This window comes from Somniosus microcephalus, chromosome 13 (genome assembly GCF_052327205.1).
Source record: "Somniosus microcephalus isolate GS21.2 chromosome 13, FLI_Smic_1.0, whole genome shotgun sequence".
NCBI lineage: Eukaryota > Metazoa > Chordata > Chondrichthyes > Squaliformes > Somniosidae > Somniosus > Somniosus microcephalus.
The window spans coordinates 29962779-29979729 of record NC_140999.1 but is presented as its reverse complement, the minus strand read 5'-3'; the positions used below and the strand labels follow the sequence as shown (position 1 = coordinate 29979729).

The 16951-nt window shown below is 40.9% G+C and overlaps 1 protein-coding gene across 1 annotated transcript in view; it reads left to right on the top strand.

Annotated features, from left to right (window-relative positions):
• The window catches only part of LOC147108174 (protein unc-13 homolog A-like), a 470724-nt gene that overhangs the window by 122731 nt on the left and 331042 nt on the right, over positions 1-16951 (top strand). The window contains exon 4 of the mRNA XM_086004706.1: positions 12697-12814. Coding sequence (XP_085860832.1) covers positions 12697-12814 — 118 coding nt within the window. The remainder of the gene's footprint in view (positions 1-12696; positions 12815-16951) is intronic.

Sequence of the window (16951 nt, the reverse complement as noted above, 5' to 3'; positions counted from 1 at the left end):
ATATATTGTGAATAGCTGGGGTCCAAGGACCGATCCCTGCGGTACCCCACTAGTCACTGCCTGCCACTCGGAAAAAGAGCCATTTATTCCAACTCTTTGCTTTCTGTCTGCCAACCAGTTCTCTATCCAAGTCAATACCTTGCCCCCAATCCCATGTGCCTTAACTTTACACGCCAATCTCTTATGCGGGACCTTATCGAAAGCCTTTTGAAAGTCCAAATACACCACATCCACTGGTTCTCCCATATCTATTTTACCAGTTACATCCTCAAAAAATTCCAGTAGATTAGTCAAGCACGATTTATCTTTTGTAAATCCATGTGGGAACCAGTGGATGTGGTGTATTTGGACTTTCAGAAGGCTTTCGATGAGGTCCCGCATAAGAGATTAGCGTGCAAAGTTAAAGCACATGGGATTGGGGGGGGTAAGGTACTGACTTGGATAGAAAACTGGTTGGCAGACAGGAAGCAGAGTTGGAATGAATGAGTCTTTTTCCGAGTGGAAGACAGTGAAGGGTACCGCAGGGATCGGTCCTAGGACCCCAGTTATTCACAATATATATTAATGATCTAGACAAGGGAACTAGATGTAATATCTCCAAGTTTGCAGGCGACACAAAGCTGGGTGGGCGTGTGTGCTGTGAGGAGGATGCAGAGAAACTCCAGTATGATTTGGACAGGTTGGGCGATATGGCAGATGCAGTATAATGTGGATAAATGCGAGGTTATCCACTTTGGTGGCAAAAACAGGAAGGCAAATTATTATCTGACCGGCAATAGATTGGGAAAAGGGGAAGTGCAACGAGACCTGGGTGTCCTTGTGCACCAGTTGCTGAAGGTAAGCATGCAGGTGCAGCAGGCGGTGAAGAAGGTAAATGGTATGCTGGCCTTCATAGCGAGAGGAATCGAGTACAGGAGCAAGGATGTCTTGCTGCAGTTGTACAGGGCCTTGGTGAGACCACACCTTGAGTATTGTGTGCAGCTTTGGTCGCCTTATCCGAGGAAGGATGTTCTTGCCATGGAAGGAGTGCAGCGAAGATTCACCAGACTGATACCTGGGATGGCAGGAATGACGTATGAAGAGAGATTGGGTCGATTAGGCTTATATTCGCTAGAGTTTAGAAGAATGAGAGGGGATCTCACTGAAACTTATAAAATTCTAACAGGACTTGATGCAGGAAGGATGTTCCCGATGGCGGGGGAGCCCAGAACCAGAGGTCACAGTCTAACGATAAGGGTTAAGCCATTTAGGACAGAGATGAGGAGGAATGTCTTCACCCAGAGAGTGGTGAACCTGTGGAATTCTCTACCACAGAAGACAGTTGAGGCCAATTCATTAAATATATTCAAGGAGTTAGATATATTTCTTAAGGCTAAGGGGAGCAAGGGATATGGGGAGAAAGCAGGGACCGGGTACTGAATTTGGATGATCAGCCATGATCGCACTGAATGGCGGAGCAGGCTCGAGGGGCCGAATGGCCTACTCCTGCTCCTATTTTCTATGTTTCTATGGTTCCATGTGTTTGTGCATTCTGTTAACCTGTCTATACCTTCCTGAAGTCTTTTACCATCCTCCTCATTGTTTGCCAAGCTGCCTACTTGTGTATCATCAGCAAATTTTGAGTTTGTACTCCCTATGCCCAAATCCAAATAATTTATATATACAGAGGACAAAAGTGGACCTAGCACTGACCCTTGGGTACATAACTTCCAACCCTTTTCCAATCCAAGCAACATTTCCCTTGTTCCCTCTCCGTTAAAAGCTGCTACATTTCCTCTTGTACCATATGCTTGAATTTTTCTAAATGGGCTTATGTGAGACAATTGGCATTAGACCAGTAGGTCTACAGTTACCTTACTTCCCTTTCTCTCTGCTCGAACAAAGGTGTTGTATTGGCTACACACTGGTCCCATTAAGATAAAAAAAATAGTAACCAGAGTTTCTGCAAGTATCTCTGACTTATTTCAACTGTCTAGGGTCATGCAATCATGGCCGGGTGACTTGTCCTCTTTGAGATCTGCTAATTTTCTTTTAGAAACAATTCTTTTTGTACAGTTATATCTAAAAGCTGTTCCATATCCTACATTCTCAGTTCTACCACCTTTTGTTGCATCTCTTAAAAGGTTACAAGGCTATTTTTATTACGTTCTGTTATGTATGTGACATTTACTGCACCTCATTGTAACACACCCATGCACAATATTTGGCTCCCAATAAGTGTTGCAATGAGGATAAAGTGTACTTATTATTTTCAGATGGGCAAGCATCTGTTCATATGTTGGATAGTCATATCATTCCGTCTGGAGGGAATGTGCACTCAATCATTTACATAGCTAATGCAGTTTGGAGATTAATTGAGTTGATAGTGGATTTACCTCTCTGAAATAATCTGTTGTGCATTCATAGTGATATAAATGTTTGCATTCTACATGGGAGATGAAGCTAAAGCCATCTGGTCTTTGGAACCCAGTTGAAACTTAGTTTTAGCCACTGCAGCTTGTTGCATATTTTAGGATGAAATGGTGACGGATGCTTGCATTAGGAATGGTCCACACCCGCGTGTTTTTTTTGCTGGGGGGCTGAGAATATGTGACGGACGGTACCGTTGACTTCCCAAAGTCAATATTTAAGGGCTCTTGTATAGGTGAAATACTGCAGTGGTAAGCATGGCTATTCATACTTAGTAATAATGAACTCCTTCCAATTATTGATTAGGAGTCTGAGTCACAGTTTGAAAGTCATTGATAAAGTTTTACACAGAGTACAGATAATCTGTCCTTGTGGAATGAAAGAAATGAATTGGGTTCAAAATATTTTGAACAAATGATGAATTATTAATTTCTAAATTGCATAATTATCATTGTAAACAGATCAATAAAGAATTGTGTTCACGTCTTAAACTGCTAGTTAAACAAAAGGCTCCAAAATAAATATAGGACCAACTACCCACAGTGTGATGAAGGTTATAATACAGATCTCAACAAGGATGTCTGGCAAAGGATAGTGAAACTTGGATATAGCCCAAGGCTAAATAATCAGAAGATAGCAGCATGAAATGTATACCAGCATGACCTCACTCTCCGGAGGAAGGATCACCTTCACTTTATTCTCTACAGTATGGATCAGAACCCATATGTGACTTCCCCTCCTGCGCTCTCTTTTTAATCCACTCTTGATATTCACCATATTTTTATTTCAACTTTTGAACCACAATGTCAAAAGGGATAGAGCAAGGCTTTGGTAAATGGAGGAAACCATTTAGAAATTGAATATCTCTGAGGGCAGTAATATACATTTAACTTCAGTCCCTGAATGATTTGATAGCAAAATGATTTGTACATGATTGATGAAAATTTAAACGCCTCTTGTGCAGAACCATTCTCCTTTGACTGCAGGAAGGTGCTCTTTTTCATGAATTTTATCTGGTCTAAGACTCTGACTCACTATTTTCCCTTCTGTGTAGCATGATTTAGATATTTGGTTTATACTAGGTTCATCGTCGGCTCACATCTACCCATCTTGTCTTGAAATGCATGTGTTTTGATTTTTAAAAGGCCTTCGATAAGGTACTGCATAGTAGACTAGTGACCAATGTTCCCGTTAAGCTGTGTGGCCGCGCAGCTGACTGGAGGTCACTGGCTTTTCAGCGGGACATTTCACGCATGGGCGAAATTTTGAATGGGCTGCGCAGTCCGTTAAAGGGACCGTGCATCCAAAAAAAAATGAGGGGGAACATTGCTCATGACTGCAGTCAACATGTAGAAAGAGGGGACAAGTAGCAGAATGGATAGCAAGCTGGCTAGAAAACAGAGAGTAGGGGTTAAAGGTAGTTACTCAGACTGGCAAGAGAAGTAATGTTCCAAAAGGACCGGCGCTGGGACTAGTGTTCACCATTTACATAAACGATTTGGAAGTACAGTTTCAAAATTTGTGGACAGCCCCAAATTGGGTGTGTAGTTAATACAGAGGACTGTGACAAAATACAGGAAGACATTAAAAAAAATTGTAGAATGGGCGTGTAATTGGCAAATGAACTTCAATATAAATAAGTGTAAGGTGGTACATTTTGGTATGAAGAATAAGGAAGCCACGTAATCCTTGGAAAATAAGTGTCTATTTGGGGTAGGGGAGCATTGCAGGATCTAGGGGTACAGATACACAAATCACAAAGTAGTGACAAAGGTTAATAAGGCCATAAAAAAGCAAACAAAGCACTGGGGTTTATTTTTAGAGGGATGGAAGCAGGGAAGTTATGTTAAAATTGTATGGAACCTTGGTTAGCCCACACTTGGAGTACTGTGAGCAGTTCTGATCTCCATATTATAAAAAGGATAAAGAGGCACTGGAGAAGGTGCAAAAAAAGTTTACTTGAATGATTCCAGAACTGCGAGTTTATACCCATCAAGAAAGATTGAACGGGTTGGAGCTCTTTTCTCTAGAAAGAAGACTGAAGGAGAACCTGCTACAGGCCTTTTAGATTATGAAAGGGGTAGACGTAGAGAAGATGTTTCCACTTGCAGGGGAGACCAGAAGTAGGGGCCATAAATATAAGATGGTCTCTAATAAATGCAATAGAGGATTCAGGAGAAACCTCTTTACCCAGAGAGTGGTTAGAATGTGGAACTCACTACCACAGGGAGTAGTTGAGGCGACTAGCATAGGTGCATTTAAGAGGAAGCTAGATAAACACATGAGGGAGAAAGGAATAGTAGGATATGCTGATGGGGTTAGATGAAGAGGGGTGGGAGGAGGCTCGTGTGGAGCAGAAACACTGGCATGGGCCAGTTGGGCCGAATGGTCTGTTTCTGTGCTGTAAATACTATCTAATACTATGTAACTATAATATATTTATGTCATTGATGCTATGGTGTAGGAAGGATAGAGTACACAGTTAAGCATAAGGTTCAGTTTTGGAAGTCACCCAGTTTTGAGTGGACCACTGAAACCAATTATCTCTGGTTTTTATGGGCAGTTAGCATTTTTGACCTTGTATCTGCTTGTTTGCCTTGTAATAAATGAAAGATGCAAATGAGGATGAAATCAAGGATGAGCACAAGATAGTTAATACACAAAATTATTATTTCTTGCAAGTATACATTAGGAAATACATGCAACATGCCCGTCTCAAATTGCGATAGCCAAAGTAGAATTATTAGAGCACTCAATTATGAGTAGAAACTGTGAGCTTTTCAGCCTAGAAAGGAGGCAACTGAGAGATGATCTTGTCGAGGTATGTGAAACAGTAAACGTTGTACAAAAGGGAGATTCGGGAATTTTCTTCAAACTGAACTGAGAGTATGAGAAGAGGACAAGGGATCAAATTAGTAAAAAATCAAACTTAAAATTGATGTTGGGTAGTGTTTTTCCCCCCCAAACACTGACTGATCGACATATGGTATGGAATTGTGAGTAGAGTAGAGTAGAGGTGAAAATGATTGCAAGTAGAGTGTAGAGATGAAAACCGTGGAATGCTCAAGAAACAATTACAGGAAACTTTGTGCTATCCGGCACCGACGGGACTGAGCTGTTGCCGTTCCCTCAAAACTGCCGGACAAACCAGCGTTAATGTTGAAGTATTCAGCTCCGTATCTGGCAACAAACACTGTTGCTTAGCAACAGCTTCTAAACAGTCGGCCGTACCTTGGAAGCGTCTCTGTAGCTTAGCAACAGCTTCAGAGAGACTTTGCAGAGCCTGACTGTTGGGGAAAAAAAAAACCACGAGAAGAAAAAAAACTAACAAAACGGCTCCTGATTTTTGCTGGTGGCTCAAGCTTGCCGGACATTTAGCCTCCGGATAACAAGTTTCCTGTAGCTGCTTTGTGTGGGCCTTCAGGGGCTTTCTGAAGCTAAAATGGGCCAAATGGCCACCTTCATCTGTATTGTTTTGTGATTTTTGTTATAATGTCAAGTGGAAAAGATTTGTGTTATGGCATCAAGGCACTTTGCTACTACAAGTTGTGACATTTTGTCAGTCATGCTTTATTTACAATATTTGTTCAGCTGGAGCTTTAAACTTTGCTCCACCTGAGTCATTGCAGTCTTCCATTTACATGAGATGGAAAATCCATATGTTAGCACTCTTGGTGGTTGAGGTTTATGAGAATGTTTAAAAGATCAATCTTTTGTCCAAACTTTGACACCATTTTGTTTTCTTATGCAAGTGGTCTTTACATTTCTAATGCTTGAGACAACAACTTGTATTTATAGCACATTTAACATGGAAAGATATCCTAAAGAAAAAATGCACACTGAGCCAAACGAAGAATGATTTAGGGAGTTGGTCAAAAGCTTCGTCAAAGTGTTAGCTTTTCAGGAGGAGAGGGACGTGGAAAGGCAGAGGGGTTTAGGGAATTCATTCCAGAGCCTGGGGCCTATGTGGCTGAAGGAACAGATGCCAACAGTGGGGCAAAGGGAGAGTTGAATACATGAGGCTGGAGTCAGCGGAATAAAGAGTTCAGGGAGGACTGGAGGAGGTTAGAGAGAGATAAGAAAGGGTGAGGCTATTGAGTGATTTTTAAATTTGAAGCATCCTGTAGGTTTTGTCTGAATAAGTTTGTTTGGCAGCTCTAATTGAATTTAAGAGAAACATTTAAATTTCCTTTGTCGCAGTCAAATTTTGCAAGTATCTGGCTAGTGCAGTACTGAGGTGCTGTCTTTCGGATGACTTAGTAGATCCCATGACTCGATTCGAAGCAGAGCAGGGGCGTTCTCCCCGGTGTCCTGGCCAATATTTGTCTCGACCAACATCACAAAAACAGATTATCTAGTCATTATCACATTGGCCCAGAAATTCGGGTTGGGGGCTTCGGCCTGCGTGGAATTCCTCTCCGAGGCCTGTCCCAGAGGCCGGCGCGCTATGCTGGCGTGTCCCAGGGGTGTAGTTAGTGCGATGTGTCCCTGGGATCACGTGAGCAACAGGCAGCCAATCGGAGCAGGGAATGCTCCATTCATAAGTCTTGACAGATAGACCTGTCAAAATGTATAAATGCTGAGGCTGTAAAACTGTACTTTACCTTCAAATACATTTTTTTTAAAACATCACACTTTGTAAATAAACTATAAATGACATTAAATAACTATTTTAAACAAATTTAAATTTTTGAAAAAAATAATTTTATAAAAAAACAGGGCTAAAAATAAACTTACCTTGCTTTAAAGTATTTAAAAGTAAAAAACCTGTGGGGAAAAAAGTTTTAATTTTAAATAATTGACCACTTACCTTTGAAAATGAAGTCCTTACGGCTGCTTTTTACATTTCTAAAATGTACAGACTTACTCGCACGTTAAAACCTGTATATAAAAAAAAAGGAAGTTCAACGCGCACGCGCAGACTCCCGCGCGCACGCGTTCGACCTCTGAACCCCTTGGTTCAGAGGATCGGAAGTGCCGGTTTCCCGCGCATGCGTAGTGCATGCAAGATTCCGGCACGTCCATCGGGTCCACGCGTGAGTACTCCGTCCGTACTCACGCGTTGGGACCCGAATTTCTGGGCCATTGCTGTTTATGGGACCTTGCTGTGCGCAAATTGGCTGCTGCGTTTTCTACATTACAACAGTAACTACACTTCGAAAGTACTTAATTGGTTATAAAGCGCTTCATTACATCTTGATGTAATGAAAATCGCTATATAAATACAAGCTCTTCTTTGTTAACTCGGGGTGGGATTGATATGTGTGGGCGGCCGGGCAAGCAACAGAATCGCATGCCCCCTGCCCAGTTAAAATCGAGGCCATTGTTTCATATATCCTCACTAGTTTCTGATTGGTGGGTTTTCTTCCACTTTCCTTGTTTTTGATTTGACATTCCTTACCTCCTCAGTAATTCCTTGTTATTTTATAAATATGATATTTGAGCAAATTAGCTGCAAGAAATTTACATTTATACAGGTGTGGATCTGAAGTGCGACACAAGTGTGATGAGACTAACCGTGTAAGTTAGGGTCAACATTTTTATAAATAAAATGTACACGGATCTCTTATGGCATTATGGTACGTTGGAGGATATGATGTTTTATAATGGTGGGTGCTATGTGACCCTCATAATAAATACATTATTATGAGGATTGTTGACTTGCAGTAATTGAATAAGTAAATAAATTGTTGATTTCATTAAATTAGGTTTTTGCTGTATTTTTGGGATCGAATTCTGCAAATGTCTATTTTTCCATGGAAAATGTAAGTTGGTTACAATGATAATTGTTAGAATACATTAGTTCACTTAAGTACTCCATTTTTATATCTCACCTTTTTGAAAGCCAAGGAAAAACAGGGACATGATGGGAAAGATGTATTAGTTTGCAGGTAGGTGGCCGAGGTATAGTCACACTGGGGAGTGGGAAGTATGATGTTTGGCAGTGCAATGGTGTCCTGTGCTTTGGTAGCACTGTGGGGGTGGGGAGTGGGGGCGGGGTGTGATCCTGGGCTTGTTAGATTTGGAGTAAGAACACTGGAGCTTGGCAGCATTGTGAAGGGGGTGCTGAAATAATTCAATATAGGGAGGCATCGTCGAGTTTAGGAGTACGGGGAGAGTTTGAGGATTTGGCAGAACCCAGGAGTGTTTATTTAACTAAAAAATTCTTAACTAAATAAGCCAAAATGAAGAGGGGAAGGCCTTTGCATTGAGAAAGCAAATACATTGCTTTCTCTTGGCTAAGTATAATTACAGAAATGTTTAAAAAAAATAATTTCTGTAAAATACTGCAGTGTACCAGTACTACAAAAATAAATGTTCAAGCTTTACAAGCCTGTCTGATTAGTACTGCTATAAAACAAATGTGACATAAGCAGATTGTAGTGTTGAAAAAGATTAGCTCAATGATTTTGTATACAATAAAAGGCCATCATTTTTCAGTTGTAATAGGTTTTGAGTATTAAAAGCATTAATGGTTTCAGTCTTGTATATGTGTTGGCTTTTCAAGGAGAAATCATTTTTTTAAATTAATAAAACTTTAATTTAGTCTCTCATAAACCTTATGCACTAATATTTGCAGAATAACACTTAACATCTGTCTGTTATCTTAAGTTATACACTACATAGCATTGCTTTTTGTGTACATAGAAAGATTGGCTTCAACATTTTTTTAACTTGATTTAAAAAAAATTAAAAATAACACACGAACTTGAACAGATGCGTTTGTGCGTTTTCCTTTCATCCTCCTCTTTTAGTGGAAATGGCTTGGCCCCAATAAAACCGCAACTTGCATTTATATAGCACCTGTAATGTAGAAAAGTGTCCCAAAACACGTCGCCTAAGTGTAGTCAGACAAAAATTGACACAGCCGAAGTAGTAAATATTAGGAGGGATGACTGAAAGCTTGGTCAGAGGTGGAATTGAAGGAGGAGAGAGAGGTGGAGAGGTTTAGGGAGGGAATTCCAGAGCTTGGGTATGCATGCCATGTCCTACTGTTTGTTACATTGTGAATTTATTGGCTATATAACATTACTATTTGTACGCTTTCTTAGAATGCTTAATTAAATAACTGAATAGTTAATTGAGGGTTGGCAACCAAAAAAATACTGTTAAGTATCAACTGAATATTTCTATGAAAATTGAGGTCATACATAGCTTGAAATAGTATATGAAACAATTTGTCATGTTCAATTTAAAAAAAAAATAAGGTTTTGCTTCTGTGTGCTGTGGACTCATCTGCTTCTGAAGTGCACTGAGAAATTACATTGTTTTACCTTTCAAATACGATAGTATTTGTTTCCTTGAAAAAAACATTATATTGTACAGGTTAGTAAATAAACAATGGTTGTCTTTCTTCATTCTCATCAATGTTACAATATGCAGTCAATTGTCTTGCTTTTTGATAGAGAAAAAACAAATTTGTGTTTTGCAAAGAACCAGGACAGTTTATACTATCTGATAAACTGGCAATGCTTTGTTACTGATGAGGATTATCCAAATATGATGATGTTTCCTAAGGGTATGATTGTGAAGTTAAACAATGAATGAGGTGTAAATGTAGTGTGGATTTTAACACACAGGGACTGTTTTGAACATCAGGTGAAACAGTGCGCTAGACTTTACCCAAGTAGGCTAAAAGAAAGACTTGCATTTATATAGCGCCTTTCACGACCACCGGACATCTCAAAGCACTTTACAGCCAATGAAGTACTTTTGAAGTGTAGTAATTGTTGTAGTTTGGGAAACGTGGCAGCCAATCTGCGCACAGCAAGCTCCCACAAACAACGATGTGATAATGACCAGATAATCTGTTTTTTTGTTATGTTGGTTGAGGGATAAATATTGACCAGGACACCAGAGATAACTCTCCTGCTCTTCTTCGAAATAGTGCCATGGGATTATTTACGTCCACCTGAGAGCAGACGGGACCTTGGTTTAGTCTCTCATCTGAAAGACGGCACATCCGACAGTGCAGCACTCCCTCAGCACTGCACTGGAATGTCAGCCTAGCTTTATGTGCTCAAGTCCCTGGAGTGGGACTTGAACCCACAACCTTCTGACTCGGAGACGAGGGTGCTACCAACTGAGCCATGGCTGACACTAAAGCCCAGATAACTATCCGCCTTTTAGTTCATTGCTCTCATTCAGTTCTAAATTTAGGTGATCTTTGTTCATTATTTTCCATTCTTGTCTGTAATTCTCTTGACTTCACAGCAGGTGTTTTAGATAGTGAAAGGTTCTGCTACTTCACAAATGTGTGTCGAGGCCATAGATCATCTTGTGGATTTTAGCTCAGCAGATCCATCCTTTATCCTTAACTAACCTAAGCCATTTATTATGGTGTCCGTTACTTTTAGATTACGGCAATGACCTCCTTGTATTCATACACTACTGATAGCTTTCCAAATGTCTAATTACATAGACTGCATAATGCTCAAATTACTTGAGTGTGAGTATCTCCATTTGTGCTTCCACCTTCAGTGGAACCCAACTACAAAGGAATACAAGAGTAAATTCACTGATGCTGCCATCAAGGAGGCAACTGCAATTTAATAGAGAAGTATGAGATAATGTACTTTGTGAAGATAGCAAGAGATGGGAATATGCACTGAATTGAAAGATGCTGTGGATGAACAGCGACCTTAGGGTTCAAATACATAGGCCTAGAAATTCGGTGGGCTGCGCCACCAGTTAGCGCCTAAAGAGGGCACTCAGTGGCTTTAGCGCCACTGGCCGCGCCTCCCGTGATATTTAGCTGGGGCGTTAATGGCGGCGTTAGCCTGTTGTGCTGCGCCGCCACCGATGACTTCATCGGTGTGCGCAGCGCCCCGCTACCGCCCCGATTGCGATATTTGGCAGCGACCGCCTCTGTAGCGCCATTTGCAAATGGCGCCCAGTTCACGGGGCCTTCCTGTGGTGGCAGTGGCGCAAATTAAGGTGGAGGTGCGGGGCGGCCATTTTTTCCGGCGGCCGCCTGCCAGCACCTCCGTCCCCGGCCTCCTGATCGCCCCCCGCGGCATTGCCGGCTGTTTTCCGAGAGCCCGGCACTTCTCCTCGGTGCCGGGCTCTTTTGCCGGCACTCGTGATCTCCGATCGCGCTGGTACAGGCCCCTCCCCCTTAAGAATGGGAGGAAGGCCTGCAGTACCGCAGCGCACCGTGCCGCAGCGTGTGGCGCTGCGGCACGTTGCGCTGCGATATTCAGTTTCAGCGCCCTAAGAGGGACGCGGAGCGCCTCGAGCCTCGCCCCGTGTCCCTCTTGGGGCGCTCAAGCTGAATTTCTGGCGGTCGCTACTGCTCCAAACGCTGCGCTAAATCCGGCGCCCAGGCGAGCTTGGCGCCCCGTTTGCGGCTCCACCCAATTTCTCCCCCATAATTCCTTGAACATGCGAGTGAAATCATACAAAAAGCCAATAGCATTTTGGGCTTTTAAGGACATACAGCACAAGAGCCTAACGGTTATGATTGATTTGTACCAGACAATGTTTAGGCCAAAGTTAGTGTACTGTGTGCAGTTTTGGATGTCCCATTGCAGGAAGGACAGTAAAGCACAGAAAACGTACAGTGTAAATTCATCAATTTGACACCAGGGATGGGAACCTATACTTACAAGGAGAGATTTTAGATTCTGCTACTATTGCCACTGGGGCAAAGAAGTCAAAGAAGAGATTTAATTGCCGCTGTTAAAGTTATTAAGAATTTTGATGAGGTGAATAGGAAACAACTATTTCTTTAGTTTGGGGAAACAGTGATGTGACTGAGAGACATCAGAAGAAATTACAGAGAGAGTTGTTGGTGCATGGAATGCATTATGGTGGGTCTGGAGGCTAGTTGAGGAGGAGACCGTTGCATCTCTAATAAGTGGACATATGTTTGAAGTAGATGATGATACAGGACTATGCGGTGAAAGTAGAACAGTTGGATTACTTTTGGATTGCTCGAGCAAAACACCAGCACAGATGTGATGGGCTGAATGATCTGCTTCTGTGTTGTAGACTTCTATAGTCCTATGGTTCTATCTTATTTCTTATTTCTTTGCCTAATTGACTTTTTTTTTTACATATTTGATTTATGGAATGAACAGGTTATTGTACATGATAAAGACTCAAAATCTGTTACATATCTCTGTTGTAGCACTGACCATAATTCACTGAACCTTGTTACGTGACTTATCAGGTCAGCTCACTCGTAGAATATTACTTGCAGCCCTTATTTTCACAATAACGTGTATATACTGTATAAAGTTTCCAGTGGTTGTAAGTGACAAATTTATTTGTGTTATTCCTCAGCGAAATCAACCAATTAGACCTTGGCTTAACTGTGGAAGTGTGGAACAAAGGATTGATCTGGGACACAATGGTCGGTACAGTGTGGATTCCTTTAAGGAGCATACGACAATCAAATGAGGTAAGCAGTGAGTTTGTAATTTAATGTTTAATTGTTATCCTTGGCTGATTTGTCTAAATGGGACATTAAGATCACCTAAAGCAATTTTGCTTCACACTGACGCTAACGTCCTGCTGTAAAGCTGACGTGGGTCATTACTTGACTCTGGTGAAGTGGAGGGAGACTTAGTGAAGGTGGTAACCTAACTCCATTTCATTCCAGGCTCTGGTTGGGCCTGGACTCCAGATTGGCACCACAATTTCTTAGCATGTGGCAAGTGTCTGTAGCTAAAATACCATTCTATCAATTAAAAAATCTACTCTTAGCAATTTGGGTCATTGGGTGAAAGGAGTGTAGTGATGGAAACAGCATTTACTACTGTAATGGTTGGTGATATGTTGGTGCTTATGTTATCAGAATCTGAAAATGTGCATATATTATCTGAGAAAATTCACTTTGTAAGACTCATTCATAGCTGATCTTCGACCTCAACTCCACTCCCCACCCCCGACCCCCATATCCCTTGATATGTACAAAAAAAGTTCTCGCTATTATCTTCCGCTCGCTAATCCTTTCTGACTCCGCCCCGCTATTAGCTCGGAGGCAGGGAGGGAACAGGGTGGCTGTTTTGAGGTTGGGAAACCCAGAAGACCGGGATTCCCTCGGGTCCTGCTGAATTTAACAGATATTTTGTCTCCGTTTCCCAGCCGCAGCCAGCCAGATTGAGCGGCCGGTGGGGTTGTGGGGGCAGTGTAGATCTGAAGGGTCGGGGGGGTGGTGAGGGTGAGGAGATCTGAAGGATCAAGGGAGGGGGATGAAGCAGGTGAAGTCGATCTAGCAGGTAAGTGGAAAGGCACTTGCTTCGTGCATCCAGCAGTCCACGCCTCCATTTAGCTGACGGGTAACCCGACGCCCGGGAAACCTGGCCGTTGGGGTTAAATTTAAAATGGTGATTAATTCTAAGGCACGTAGCCTCATTAAAATATTTAAATAACCAACACGCCTCCTGCGAGTGGGTTGGTTGCCCCTTCCCATCCCACCTCAGTTAAAACCGGAAGGAGATGGGTTTCAGATTTATTTTACATGCCACTTGACCCAAACCCACTTGTTTTTTGGGGATTAAAATTGCCCCCCCCCTTCCCTGTCCCTCTTTCTCTGTGTTACTCAGATTTTCCTATTGTGTCTCTGTCTCTGTTTTTCACTATTTCTGTGACTCTCTCCTTCCAGGCTATTCAGTGTGTCTCGCACTGTCTTTCTTTCCCTCTTCACTTGTCAGTGCTTTCTGACATTTAATTATGCAAATGTAAAATACAGTGGCCCTGATTTTGTATTAATAATAACGGCGAGGCTAATAGCGCTCACGATTATTATGGAGTAAATCCGGAGTATGCAGATGCGCAGTTAAACGCGGAAATCCGCTTTACTCTGCTCTTCCACGGGCTGCGCTATAACAGAACCTCGCCAATGGACTCAGCATTGAACTATATGCAACGGCGTGAAGTAGGGGTACTTACCCACTAGTTACCCACCGAACACGCCAGGTAAAAGTTGTGGCTGGTGCATTCAGGAGTAAGTGAATTTTTAACGGCGTGTTAATTACTGCCAAACAACCCCATTGGCCCTGAAAATTTAATTTTACAAATGTTGAGTCTCATTCCTTCAGAAATTAATTAGTGCTGGAGATTTAAATTTTTTTTTTAACTTTTTCTGTCTGTATCTTTTATCTCTCTCAATCCCATTTTACTGGATGAGCACTTGTAGGATACATCCTTATTTTCCTCTTGCAGCAATACATGATCACCTTGTATGGCTTTGTTACTTCATAGAAGCAACATCTTGTTCTGATTTGAATTAAAGCACAATCTATCTGAAACAAAAAATCTTAATTCACTGCAAATATTACTGCAAACCTCGGGTTGCTATATTTCCATGATATGCAAATAAAATTGGGTATTGTATTAATTAATTGGCCCGTATTTTCCGATCGGAGGCTTCCTGCGTGCGGAGGCCTCCGATCTGGAAAAAATCTACGCCCTTACCTGAGGGCTTCAGAGGTCTGGCCATTTCTGCTCCTGGGCCTCTGTTCTACGAAATGCGCAGGGCCCAGGTATCCCAGGGGCGCATGCATTTCGCAAACGTCCCTGGGATCATGTGGGCCATGGGGAACCAATGAAAGAAGGGAATCTCCCTTCATACTTTTGACAGCTGTCTAAAGTATGAATGGAGATCACTCCAAAAACACATCAAAACATTAAACATTTTTTTAAAATCACTTTTTAAAATTACATATTTTAAACAAATTCAATTTTTTGAAAAAGAATGGTTTTTATGGGGCTAAAAATAAAAAAATGTTAAATATTTTTAAATTATAACTGAGTGGGAAATTTTTGAAACTCTTATGCTGGTAAAAGCAGCTCGTACACACATGTAGGGATCGGAAAATACAGGCCATTATCTACATATTAAATCAATTTATGCACCTATTCGGCATTACTGTCCTTTAGAAGCAAATAAACAGATCACAGAAATCACAGAAACCCCACAGTGCAGATAGAGGCCATTTCGCAGTGCAGATAGAGATCTTTTAGGGTGTTAACATTTTTAATTGTTTAAAAGAAAAATGAACTGTTCGATCTAAATACTCTATGTTCTGGTACTGAACCCATTGGCAATATACATGATAATTATGACAGTTCTATGATAAGACTGATAACTGGATAACAATTTCTATATTTTCCATATTTTTTGAGCACGACTGTTCTAGAGTAGTGCTGAATTAAAAATTGAACCAAACCAGTAAATTTTGCCCATAGCCCATTATCACATAAAATTCTAAAGTTATCTGGTTGAAGTTTCAAAGTATCTGATTATATATATTTTTTAAATCAGCCAACCTTTAATGTGCAGTATAGAGTCTAGTTCAGTAAAGTACTGATCTAAAATAATAAACCTGTATCGTGGTATTCTGTGCCCTTGACTTGTAAAAGCTGATTTTATAGGTAGTCTGCAGATCAGTTCAATCAACCAGTGTGTTTTAGTTTATTGTAGACTCGTCAATGCAACTGCAGTATAATAGACTTGCTATAATACAAGAGTATTTGATTTCAAATACCACAAAATTGCAATTCATTCTTCTCAACTCTACACATTCTGTAGTACACTTTATTCATGTGTCTAGTTTATATACTGAAGTAGATGCTTGCATCTTATGTGTTGAGGAATGAGAATGTAGTGAATGAAGCATTTTTCCTCTTTGCATCAACTCCTTGTTCTTTGTTTGAACATTGCCTGGTTGACTCCACAATGGTTAGATGTAGTTTAGAAGTCTGTCAATAATGTGTATTCACCCTAATCTCTAAAGAGCTCTTCCCAACACATGTCAGATTCTGTTTCCGATACTGTGGAGCTTCCATTATCTGTTAGAGTAAATGTGACATCTATGAAAATGGAAATTGGCAGATAATTGAGAGTCCCCTCATTTTGATCTGATACAGATGATACACCAACAGCCTACACATGGGAAGGAAGACAAGGACAATAAAAATAACAAAAGATACATTATGAAGTAATAAAAGAAACATTAGCAACTGTAATTAACCAATATTTTATGCTAGGCTTTCTCCTGCTGAAATTCTGGCAGTGATTTCAGAAGGAGGACAATAAATATTCCACTATAATTTCTGTACTGATGTAAATAATAAGCTAATGGATCTATTAAATTCAATTGGATTAAATCAGCACACTATTTTAAAATTGTGTAAAATATTGTTAAAATTGGGCAGCGTATATTAATTTATAAATCCACTTTAGTAGGGAATTGTGACTAACACAAATTGTATTTGTTCTAAGTTGCTATTAGTAGGCAGGATCCTAACCAGGTAAAGGAGAGTATTTGTTGATAGCAATGGGAGGAGGGACAGATAAGGCAGCTTGATTGCCTGACAACAGCATTCAGTTATTGCAATTGTCAAAGATAGGCGAGCAGATATCTACCGCGATGTTTAAAGTACTGAGAGAAGTGTTAGTATAAAGAAGTACAATCTTGAAGAGGAATGTATTGGGCAAACTTTTTGGATTTCTTTACGAACAGGGAAGCAATGACATAAATAGTTGTTGAATCCATATTCATCATTTGTGCATCATGGCATGCAACTTAAG